Below are 12,694 nucleotides of genomic sequence, written 5' to 3'. Positions count from 1 at the left end.
ACAGTATCTATATGGATATTTCCAGAGGATGTATCCAAATCAAGATTTGCTAATAAGTAGGGTTACTTATCTCTTCATTCTTACTGTATACCTCAAAAGCCATTCCTGAGGATTAAGAGATTTTCTGCAGTGTTATGGGGAGGAGTTATATGGGAAAATTGGATGTGTTTAACAAAGCTTTCTTGCACACAACAGAAGTGCATTTGTGCTTGATGAAGATATATTTGGATCCCAAGCTGTTGCAATATTTTAGGGGTTATTATTCTTTTTTTAGTTAAGAAAACCAATATTCTCTATCATGGGTCTAGAAATGAATTTAATGGAGAATCCTAAAGCCTGCTGATGGATTGAATGTAGTCTACTGGATTTAATTTCCAATTCATGTGTTAGATGGGAAAAATATTTTGTGAAACATTTATGGTAAATGTTTTCCATGCTGAAAATCTCAGACTCAGTCCATAGTATAGTAGGGCTGTGTAAGATTCTTGCCTGGAATCTTGAATATTTCTTGGACAGGCTGCATAGATGATACATAGATTCACTTGATATAGTGGAGCATCCTGTAACTGCACTTCCTCACTTTATTATCAGAAAATTCTAAAAAAGTCAATGTACTTTTTTTTCCTGTTATTTTTTTGTGGAGCAGAGCAAAATTAAGAAGCGTTCCTGGGTACTTCATGAATGCCTGGAAAGAGTTCCTGAAAATGTGGATGCTGCTACAGAATTGTTGCAATATGGTTTAAAGGGGACAGACTTGGAGGCTCTTATAGCTACAGGGAAAAGAGAAGATGGTGGCAGGTTTGCTGGAATGGTTTATTGATTCTGCTATGTTCTCTTGCTGTTTGTATTAAGAAAATCTCATAGCCTGTGATTAAAAAATAACTTGTGTTGGATGCATATTGAGTAACTATATGAGGAACCTTCTCTGGCTCCCTTTGAATGCCACAATCTTGTAGGAAAATGAAGTGGATGAACCTGGCTCCTTTACAAAACAGTTTTCAAAAGAATCAAACTAGATTGAAAGATGAGTTGGACACATGTAAGAACACTTTTTTCACGATAGGAATAATGTCCTTCGAAGCTTTCATACCTGTAATCTTCCTTCTAGTACTTTGGTATAAGTATGACACTGTTCTGCTAAGGAGGGGGCAGGCAGCCCAAATGACTTTAGAGCAGCTAGCTTCATGGGCATGCTGCCTTCCGTCTGAAAGTGTCACAAGCATGATTCCTTTTCCACTTGTAGTCCCTGGACTACGAACCAGTCCTTAAATCCCACTTGGGACAATTTTAATCAAGCGATCTAGAAATGGTATAAATAAAACACATTATGTTGTGCTGTAAATGACAGTCCTGTCACTTCAACTGTTCTATTAAACGTCCATTGACAAAATTTTATCAAAAGGGAAAATAAAGGTTTTAGCCAGTTAATCCAGTTATATATATTCATATATCAGTAATTTTTTTGGAAGCAAAAAGTATGCATTTTTCATTTATTACATGACACAGCTATCATATTCTGTTTCTCAGTTAGTTGTCTTTCAGAGAACTATATTGCTGTCTGCAGTTTTATAAGCACTTCTTTAAACTTCAGTTGTGTATCTCAGTATATCTGGATATTTTAAAATGGTAGCCTTAGTAAGTTATACATACCCAAGCCTAGTTTTTGAAATAAACAGTACAAATGGCAGTACTTTCTTATTAAGGTATTCACCAATATCCTATGTATCCGTGTAAACCCATTAATTACACTGAAATATTAAAGTTGTTTCATTTAACAGGTAAATAACAGCATCCTATCTGCTGAAAAGGGCAAAAACACTCATGGATTTGTTTTTGTTGAGTATTCCTTCAATTTTTTTAAAAAAAATATTGTAATCTAAAAGTTCAAAAGCTGAAAATTGAATAAAAAAGTTGGTTTTTGATGAAATAACCAGTTTTTTATTCTTTGATTATTGTTGTTCCCCCAGATTTATCTTACCAGGTGATGTAGACATCGATAAACTACTTTATGAAGAGTTTTTAACACCAGAGGAAGAAGCAGAGTATAGAAAGGAGCAGGAAGCCATAAAGCGTCAAGAATTTCTAGAATCAGTAAACTTCTCAAAGTAAATAAAATTACCAAGCTCAGTCTCTTCTTGCTGTTTTGCGATGTTCACATACACATGCTTGTGAAGAGTTAAATACATTCTAATTCCAATTGGATTAATATATAAATATCTGACTAAACCCTTTGAAATAGTCCAGTTTATTTAATTTCCTGTTGATGTTTAAAATGTGGAAACAGGTTCACCAATCAGGCACTAATAGTTTTTAGTTAAGTTGTCTGATACACATTTGATTGCTTTAAAACAGCCCTTTTCCACCTGAGGTTCCCTAGTTGTGTTAGACCTCAACTCACTGAGTTCCTAACCAGCAGTTGAGTGGTTCCTGTAAAGTATTCATTCAGATGAGATCTGAGTGTGTATGTAATGGAAAATCCTGCAGTGCAGGTAAATACCTCCAGAAGGAGAAACGTTTAGATGCAAATCCTAAATTATGCATGGCAGTCTGGATCAGGATCATTACTATATAATGCATGACATTTAGTTGGATTCCAGTTGTATCCAGGTGAACAAATAATACAGCTAGTCATACTTAAAGCTAGATTGAAATTACTTTTTTAAAGGTACTTTCGTTGCTTAGAACTGTATCTCAACAAGTATGAGTTTATTTGGTTTATTTTTTTCTTAGCAGTCTTTGAAAACATGTAAAAATTCTCTCCACCATTTATTAAAAAACAGATTAACTCTGGAACAGAAAGAATTATGTCGTAGCAGGATGAAACTACTAACCTATTTGGATCGGCTTGCAACATATGAGGTACAGAAAGTAACATTTAAATGGTGTGTTGTATTTGTTGACTTGCGCCTCATTATACAAAGGGTTTTAAATTTTTCATCCAATCTTGTTTCTGATTTTCAGTCTGCTATTAGGTTTTCAGTTATCACAAATAATGAGACCGGTAAGATCAAGACTGTATTTCAGCCAATTTATATGGTTTACATGGATGCTATAACTTGCACTCTAGCGTGTTTTCTCCTTTTTATCAGCTTTTTTCTCCAATAAATCAGATTTTTAAATTCAGATATTTGCAACTTCTTTGTGCCTTTAGGGTAACTTTGTAACAAAAACTGGAGTGAAAATTTACAAAACTACCAACTCCCTGTGATGCACTCAAATGGCAGTGTCACATGACTTAAGCCACATGTCATTCCACAGCCCATGGTCTTCATGTGGCCCTCCAAAGCATTTAGTGTGGTCTATTGTAGAAACTGATACTTCTGTCCATCTATTTCACTTGCCCCTGATTTCCATGTATGTTGCTGATTTTGGCAATTCTTACATTGTTGTTTTTAGTGCCAGCTGTGCCATTCCTGCTCCAACTTGTCACCCCTGCACCAGTTCCTGAAAGGTCCTCTTTCCTAAAGGTCCAACAACCATAAAGCTTTCTGTACTTAAATGTCTCTGTAGTCGCTGATCTTTTTGGATAATTGATGGTAGTGGCTGCAACAGCAGTACACTAAGTGAAGATGGGGCAGGCAAGATAAGGATTTGTGGAGGAGCTGGTGATGGTAGAAGGCAGTGTACAGAATAACAGCCAAAGATATAAAACTACAAGCAATACAGAGAAGGAAGATGGTTATCTCAGTGGAATAAACATTCATTAAACATTTGTAAACCCCCTCACCGAGTTAGCCAACGTCCCATTCTAGCCCAATCTGGGGGAAGAGCCAAGTCTTCTGGCGTGTTTAAAGGAGAGTGGAGTTGAGGTTATTCAAATCTTGGACAAGGGGAGGGCTGGGGGAAGGGAATACTTATCCAGAGGGCACTTCCAATCCAAGCGTGGTTTTTTTCCCTGTTTTTAGTTGATTTGTCTTTCCTCGCATAGGATAAGAAGGTACATGCCAGCAAAGTTGCCACTTCTTCAGAAAGCATCCTATGTCATATGCAAAGCACTTCTGAGAACTAATATCTTTTCTGAAGTATAATGTTGTTTTCTTTAGGAAATCCTTGGAGGACCACATGCTGCTGAGCAAAATTATGATGCAGAGTTTTTCAGGAAGTTCCGCAATCAAAATATTGTGCTTTCTGCAAGAACGTATGCTCGGGTATACCTTCTCTTAACTTCTTCTAAGAAGGATTTCCTAGAGATTAGGGGTTTTTAAATTGGTATTTAATGATGCCAGCATGAAATGCAGCACAACATTTCTCAGGTCTGTTTGGGAGTAAATCCCGTTGAGTTCTAGTAACTAATTCCCAAGTAAGCAAAGTATGGTTGTAGCTGTGGAATCAGATTGAAATATAGTTTCCATTCGGCATGCACAGTGGTTAATGTAGTTTACTGCTTGTGTTATCTTCATCTGATATGCGATAAAGTAAAGGGCCCTTTTGTTCCCTTCTTCCCATGGCTTTATCCATACTATGGAAGAGACTGTGTCCATCAGTCACCTTCTGTTAGGAGATAATGTGTGAGGTCTCTTTTAAGTAATTTGATAATAGACTTCCCCTTTTGGGAGGAGCACTGTCTTTTCTATCAACATGCTGCTTGCTGATGAAAAGAAGAATACTGAGACATTACTGTCAGCTTATTTATCATAACTAATGGATAGTTAATGTGCAGTATCATAGTTACCTGAAAAGAAGACATCTCCCACGAAGGAGAAATAGACCAAAAAAACCCAAAATATCTAAGAACACAGACAAAACCCCCCTGCAGTACCCAGCTTTTCGGCTAAGTTGCTAACTCTATCTGAAACCAACTCCAAAACAGATCCTGAGTAAATGTGTGTATGTGACACACATATCTGCATGTACATTTGTGTTTGTACATATACCCACCAGGAGCCACATTCCAAAAAAGGCAGGATTGGGTAAAAATATAAATTAATACTAAGTGAATTTAGTAACACCAATTGAAATTAATTGCCTGTAAAAAGCCTACTCTGTTAGTAAAATTAATTAAGTTTCATCTTAGTACCTATCGATTTCTGTCTCTCATATAAGCCACTTTCACACATATAAATAGACAAATATACACAAATACCCCCCTTTTTCCAGGAGAAGCAAGAAAAAAGAAAAAAAATGGGCATGGAGTCAGAAGAAGCTGCACTGGAGAAGAAACTAATTGTAGGGGAACTATTTAACTGGAAGAAAAAGGGTAAAGATTCACTAGGCAACCAGCCATCCCCAAGCACCAGCTAATCTTCAAGACCACTCCTGCATTTCAGCAGTATTTTCTGCAGTCATTCAACTTCATGTCATTGTTTCTTTGTTTTCAATGGTCTTTTGTTCTCAGAAAATGTGGGACAGCACCCTTATCCCTAATTCACAAGTAATTGAGAGAAAATTCTTCCTATCAATAAATACTTCTAAGGGTTGACTTATATTTTAAAGGAAAGGAAGTTACATGACTTCCCGTTAATTTGGCATACAGATTTTTTTTAAAACAGAATGTACAATTAGTTTCTGAATATTAAAACAGAACTCTCTGTCTAGGAAAGTAATGTGAGAGGCTTGGAGATTTTATTCACATATCACGGATCAGATCTGCTTCCATATCGGCTGCCAATTCTCTCCAATTTTCCTGAGACTACCTCCCCACATGAATATTCTTTTTTGCTGCCTGAAGCTTGGTGAGTGTATACTTATTCTCTACATATCAATGGAAAATTATACATTTCCCTTTTAAAACCTAGGGATTTCAGTTTGATAAAATAAGCAGTATTCTTGATTAATAAATCAGTTTAAAATATAAGCTGCATGTGCTGCTTAGGAGAGTTCCCTAACACATTTCTAGCTAAACTTTGCTCAGTTTGTTGCTGTTTTCCACAATTTATTATTAAGTACCTGGTAGAATACAAGTTTCCTCTTTGCTATACTTGAAAGATCAGACATGAGCCTAAAGGAGGCAGCTCTGTCAGAAGTGCATTTTTCCTCCTCCCAATTTAATAGCCATTGATGGAAACATCAGCAACATTCCTGCTCCTGACTTCTAGTTTTTAAATAGTTGTTGAATTATGTCACCAAAAGCCTGTAGAGAGAACAAAATAAAAAAGGGACATAGGAAGCTGTGTCATAAGGGGTTAACTATGGCTCTTTCTTGGCTAGAATTGTTTAATGTTTTCCACGAACTTGCCTACTGAATGTAATTTCTGGTAGGCCTTTGTATGATTTGGAAGAAGCTTTCGATTTTCATGGAATCTGGAAAAAGCTGCAGCTGTTTTAAGGAGTTGGATAATTAATGTGACTCTTAAGGACTTATCCAGAGAGTTGCCTTAATCACCGCTAAAGGTAACAACTGTCATGAGTAAGGATGGCGAGCAGGGGGCTCCCATCCAGGCTGTAAAGCGCATGCGTAGCACTGAGGAATTGGGCGGCCATTCAAAGAGACACAGATCGGGCCCACCTTAGCCTTTGGGGTTTATATGGCTGGGGTTTTCCCATGCTTCTTCAGTTTGTTAGGATTCCTGTTATGTACAAGCAATAAAACATTAGAGACCAATTCCTTGTCTCAGCGTGTTTCCTGGCAGTTAGGACAGCAACAACTTTATACAGGCTGGTGTGGAAGCCTGAAAAAGTGATGTGGCTGCTTTCATGAACAGCGTAGCAACGCTGTGGTTGCACAAAGTCTGAAGCCCTTCTTCAGAGCCAGTTTTAAAGCCCTAATTTCCAGAACCTTTGTTCCTATGGGCAAATGTTTGGCATGTGATCATTACTCCATTGCAAAGGTATTCCCAACCTGGTTGATAGCATGGCAGAGCTTGCAGTTAGGTTGCCCAGTTATGTCAAAGCAGCTTTAAATTAAGTAGTGTTTCTGTTTCAGTCATTTCGCTGCTCTAGCACAAATGTTGTAGTCTACCACTTTCCTTACAACCTTTCTAGATCTGAGTGAAAATACTTGGTTCAACTTCTTTCAAAAATTAAATATTTTAGATGCGCCCCTCGTGCACATTAAGCCCTAGTGGTTTCGTTTCCTGATTATGTAGAAGTGGGATGATGTGGCATCCACAAGAAAAAAAATGCTTTAGTGACCTTTATGTTTTCAGTTTTCTAAACCTGATTAACATTAAATAAATGGTAACGTTCTTGTTAAATCTGCCCTTTGAACCTGTCAGTTTGGAATCAGATGTTGCAAGAAATAAATACACAGCACATTCCTCTTGATGTCAGCCCTATTGAGAATGTGAAAAGAGTACACTGAGCTATAATTTTGATGGAAAACTATGATTGAAGTGGTTCACATATTATTTATAGGAGTTTACTTTGAAACACTTCGATAGAAGCAAGTAAATCTTAACTGGACCAATGTCAAGGCTCTCTGCATTAATACAAGATATTATGTCTGGAGGATGGATTTGATGAGAAAGTAGAGGGTTTTGTTTGTTTTGTTTGTTTTTTAGTGAATTGTTATTGCCATGGAAAGGGAGGAGTTGTCCGCTACTTGAGTGTTGCCATTTTATATGACTGTCCAGGAGCAGACATGCGATAATATATTCAATTATACCTTTGTTCAGTAAACAGACCCTCTTGCCCACACATTTAATCCATTTCTTTCATTCTGATTTTAGAATAGTTGTGGACTGGAGCTACCGGACCCCATTTTTACAACCATTAATGAAACATGAGAATTCATCAGCATGACTTTTGGACAGCTTTTATCCCCAAATCCCCTTAAAACAGCCTTATACTTATTACACTTCAGAACAATTCCCACGTATCAGACAAATAAGAAGGGGCCAAAAAATTAAGCTTTGTCCTTGTGGTAACGTTGCCACCAAGTCTCCTGTGACTGTGAGACACACATTCTTCCTCTAGAGGAATATGCTAACAAATCAGAAAGCTCCTAAGCTTGGTTTGCCTTTATGTCTCAACCAGGAAACTATAGTTGCTTTTTTTACAGCAAGTCAATCATAGTACTTAAACCATGATTTGAAGTTTATTCGGTATTGCTTGGCTTCATCAGAGTAGTCACAATAGTTTTCCAGTATGGACAAAATTGGAAACATTGTTTAATGAAAGGCTTCTGTTTAATTGTGTTTGTATAGTGATGATGCAATACTTGTTGATTTATTTATTTATTTATCAAATTTCGCCACCGCCCATCTTCCCCTGAGAGAGGGACCCTGGGTGGTTTACAATAAAGCTAAAAAATTAAAATACAATGTATTTTATTCCTTTCTCTGTAAAGAATAGTGGGCACTAGGACAGCTTAGATGAAAGAGAGTTGATTTTTGTACAGACAATTCCTAATTATTAGAGTCAAAATCTAATGTACTTGCAAGATCTGACACAGAAGCATATTTCACTAGTATCAGCACTTATGAGACCTGACAGTAATGAGGAAGGGTCACTTCTGAGTGTGACCTGAGTTTGTACATTCAACAGCTTGGGGGGCTTAATTGTTTCAATTGTTTTAAATGGAGCTCAATTATTAATTGGCTCCATTTAAAAGAAAACGACTTTCATTCAGGCAGGGCCTTAAAAGAATCAGTACTTCTGAAGCTGACATGATCTATTTATCTAATATAGGTACAGCATGTTGTAATTTCTGGTGCTTGTCATAGTTCAAAATAAAAGCTGCCTTTCCACACTTTTCTTTCAGTTCTTAAAAAAAAAAAGATAACATGTTTTCAACAGTTACTAACTCTCTAAAAGAAGTGACATTTGCTAGTCTAAATTACAGGATTTTTTAAAAAAAGATTTTATAGTATCTAATTCAGATAATGATTGCTTCTTGCTTTTTAATGTGTTGGAGTCTTAAAATGTGAGACTTTTTTAAAATAGCATCTCCCCCCCCCATAAGGTGATTTTCCTTTTTTCTTAGAAAATGAAAAGCCTATTAGAAACCTAATCAGATCTTCATTTTATATAGTTTATTTCTCAGCAGCTGTTAAAAATAATATTGCAGATAAAATGCACTTGGATGTGTATTTCTGGGATGATAATATTGCTGCTATTTGGTCTTTATTGTATCATGATGGTAAGGAATCCTCTCCAAATTCTAGTGCAGTTTGAAAATGCCTCTTCCCATGCTTAAAATAATAGTTCTGCTTCCAGGTGTGAGGAGACTGTTTTTATCCATTGCTCCTTTCTCCTGAGGTCCTCTCTATCCCAGAAAATACTGCTCTTGCAAGACAGGTGAGAGATAGAATCATAGACTAAATGCAGGAGAAGAGGCAAATATAGCAGATCCTTGTTTGGGCACTATGGGCTTCTGTTAACTCAGAGGTCTTGTCCAATTCCAGAAGGGGTCTTTAGAAACCAACCCACTGTTTGTCAGCAAACTGCATTTCAAGCTATTTAGAAGAGAGCTCTGCAGTTCACACAAAAGCCTGTGGAGGGCCATGTGACTCATGGGTTGCAGGTTGTGTACGCTGGTTGCCACTAGTTCATATTTGCCAGCATAGAAAAGACAGTGCTCTTGTAATACTGGGAGTGTGTAGTAAGAAGAGGGTGGACAGAGAGGACAGTAATGAAATCTGTCCAGAAGTTCCTTCATGCCTGAAAGCTATTTGGTCCAGTGGAATAAGGGAGAGGAATACTGTAATTTTACAGTTATCTCATAGATCTGCTCTAGAAATTTGGGGAATCTTCAAAAAAGCATAGAAAATAATATAGTGAGGTTCATTTCTCAATTCCCTTAATATAAGCCTTTGATGTATAAAAAGTCCTTCTGTTGGTAGAAACCAATTGGCTTACAACCCTTTGTTTCAAAACACAGATCAGTATTCATAAATGGGAGAGTGGGAAGGCAAAGAAATGGTCTGACAGTGGATGAAACATTAATATTTTGGGGTAAAATATTTTTGCTTCTTAATATCAGTTCAATATTAGTCTATATTTCACCCTGTCAGCCTGTTGTCATTGTTATTTTGTTCTTTCTCTGTTAGCTTTTATTTTTAACTCCTAGTTTTTAATTATTTAGTCTTAAGTCAAGGCAACATTTTTAATATTTGGTCTCAACAGAAGGCAAAAAACAGTGATATTCCCTCCTTTCAAATCTATTCTGTTTCTGGTAGTGGTAAGTAATTCTTTGTAATTTAAAAAACCCTGTTAAAACTTTTGATATGTTCTGGAAAGTAAGGCCATTTGAGTTTAAGAGAACATCTCTCTAGAACACTATGTCCTTTATCAGCAATAGAAGTACAAATAGTTTAAGCCTTGTAATTCTCGGTTTTTGTTTTTAATGAATTGAAAAAATGATATTGCAATGTTATAGCCAACTTATTAGTCATACAGAGTCAGGAATTTCAGATAAATGATTCCCTTATCAGCTGTAATTTAGCTGAAAAGCCGATTATGGTTTTCTATAAAAGGTGGTGAGGTGGTGAAAGAGAACTACATTTTTAAGGCAATGGTTCATAAATATGCTCCCTTGCCTGCACTGCATTTTTCTCAAATGTTTTTCCTAGGCTATATCTTTTGATGTTTGACCTCATCGTGATAGCGGCTCCCATCCTGCAGTATCTTATTAAATTAATTCAGCTAATTATGGAATGAAGGGAGAAGAAAAATAATTGACAGCAAATTGGCACACTGGGCATTTATTTGAGATCGCTGAAGGCTGTTTTCAGTAGGACTAGTATGCTGTTAACCTGATGTTTCTTTCACTTTTCAATATCAGGTCCCTGTATTGATTGATCTTATTGGCAAAGAGCCATCAGAACAGATTACTTGCAGAGCAGTTGTGGTGTTGTTTGTTCCAGTCTTTGCTGAAGCTTTGCTATGCATTGATACGACAACTGACGTGAGATAGCAGGTTTCTGACAACTTGAAGCTGTTAATTTGCCATGTATTGTTAGAGGCAGAATTCAGAGTTTTACTTCCCAGTGTTGGGGTGTCTACCTACTACTTGAAATGCCTGTAAAATGGGTTGCTTCCTGCCTTTGATAATTGTCAGGTCCTATGTGGCTCAGTGGTATAAACTGATTCTAAAAATCAGGCTGCTGCAATAGAAATGGACATTGCAAGCCATGCTTTCCACATTTCTGATTTCCAAATCTATCCAATATAGTGTTTCTCTGTTTAAGTTTATCTGCCTGGTCAAGTGAAATGAGTGTTGTAGCTTATGGCAAGAAAGTCCTCCTGTATAATTGATAAGATGCCTTTTTTAATCCTTCAAAACATTTTGTTTTGTTAATAGGAGTGCCTTTGCATACTTCTTTTCCTTGAAATGTTCTAAAGTATTCAGTGTCTCAGTCCTATAATTAAACATGTCTTTCTTTTTAAATACCTTGTTCGACTGTGTAGTTGCTTTTATATAAATTGTACTCTTAAGAGCAGAGTTGCAAAAGGCCCCTTATGAAAGTTCGTACAGCAGGAATTGTTGAAACAAGCAGCAGGTGAACCTCTCAAGTATATATTTATCTTTATTATGGCCTTATAGCCAGAAGACACAATATACATCACACACACGCAGTATGTGTATGTGTGTGTGTATACACACACACACACACACACACATATATACAGAGTGTGTGTGTGTGTGTACATGTAGAGACACACATACCAAAATCAATAGACGTAATCAACAATAAGCATAAAATGCTATAAAATAAACATAGAAAATAAGAGGGATGATAGTGGCAATCCCCAAAATTAATATAACTCTTCAATTATATAAGGCTTATAGAAAAGTAGAAGCACAAAATTGAGCAACATAGGAGGAGATGTTAGAATCCTGATCAGACAGAAGAAGCAACAAATAAGGTTCTGACTTGCTGCCAGGGTATTGCTTCAGAATGGGATAAATAAGTGTCATCCAAGATTCCCTATAAAGTGTGCAACCGAGGAGCATGTGGCTCAAGGATTCCACAGAACTGTCCCCATAGGGACATATACACTGATGTAGAGGGATATGTTTCCGGTGAAATTGCCTAAAATGCTTGGGTTATTTCATTTAAAGAAATGAAATTACAAATATTCCAAAATAGTTAGGCTTTCCTTTTCCCTAAGAAAAATGCATTATGTTGCACTGAATTGTGCTTGCCAGCAAAACAGTGTGCAAAGCTGGATTATCCTCTCCCACTGAATCCTTCATGCATCATCCAAGTCTACTATGAAGGATTGGAAGATTTTTCCAAGCAAAAGGGGAAGTGGCAAGAAGAACTAGGGAAAATTTTGTTGCACAAACAGAAATTCCCATCACATTTACAGGATAAGGGGTGACAATCAGATTTATTTTACTACATTTTTGGGTGGTTTCTTTCAAGAAAAAATTGGGGGTTGAAGGACCTTTTTAAAATTCTCTTGTACAAACTAGGCAGTAAATTTTGAAGAAAAGAGGGAATTATCTCAAGATTCATGTAGCTCCTCAATAGTCTACTAAGGTATATTTTTATGGTACGTTTTGCATTGATTATATTTCACAGCAACCCTAATCAAACATACTTGGAAATAGATCTAATTGAAATGAATGGGGTTTATATTTAAGTAAATAACATTAGGACTGAGCTGTAAGTGCAGTTTGTTTACTAATATAATTTGTAGACATAATTATTAATTAAATGTAACTTGGACTGATCTAAAATAAAAGCTAAACCAGGTTTGACTTGCTTAGTAATTGGATTGAAGATTGTTAGCAAAATCCCAGGGCTGTAGGCTAGACTAGGAGGTTGAAAAATCTTCCTAGAAAAAGACAATGGAGAACCCCTTC

The 12,694-nt window shown here is 36.6% G+C and overlaps 1 protein-coding gene across 1 annotated transcript in view; it reads left to right on the top strand.

Moving 5' to 3' along the window:
• NBAS (NBAS subunit of NRZ tethering complex) overlaps positions 1–12,694 on the top strand; it is a 189,778-nt gene that overhangs the window by 27,468 nt on the left and 149,616 nt on the right. Inside the window, exons 17-21 of the mRNA XM_063314683.1 lie at positions 647–798; positions 1,968–2,105; positions 2,781–2,859; positions 4,044–4,148; positions 5,536–5,672. Coding sequence (XP_063170753.1) covers positions 647–798; positions 1,968–2,105; positions 2,781–2,859; positions 4,044–4,148; positions 5,536–5,672 — 611 coding nt within the window. The remainder of the gene's footprint in view (positions 1–646; positions 799–1,967; positions 2,106–2,780; positions 2,860–4,043; positions 4,149–5,535; positions 5,673–12,694) is intronic.

This window comes from Candoia aspera, chromosome 1 (assembly GCF_035149785.1).
Source record: "Candoia aspera isolate rCanAsp1 chromosome 1, rCanAsp1.hap2, whole genome shotgun sequence".
NCBI lineage: Eukaryota > Metazoa > Chordata > Lepidosauria > Squamata > Boidae > Candoia > Candoia aspera.
The sequence above is the reverse complement of the archived record's forward strand: the minus strand, read 5'-3'. Positions and strand labels throughout refer to the sequence as shown.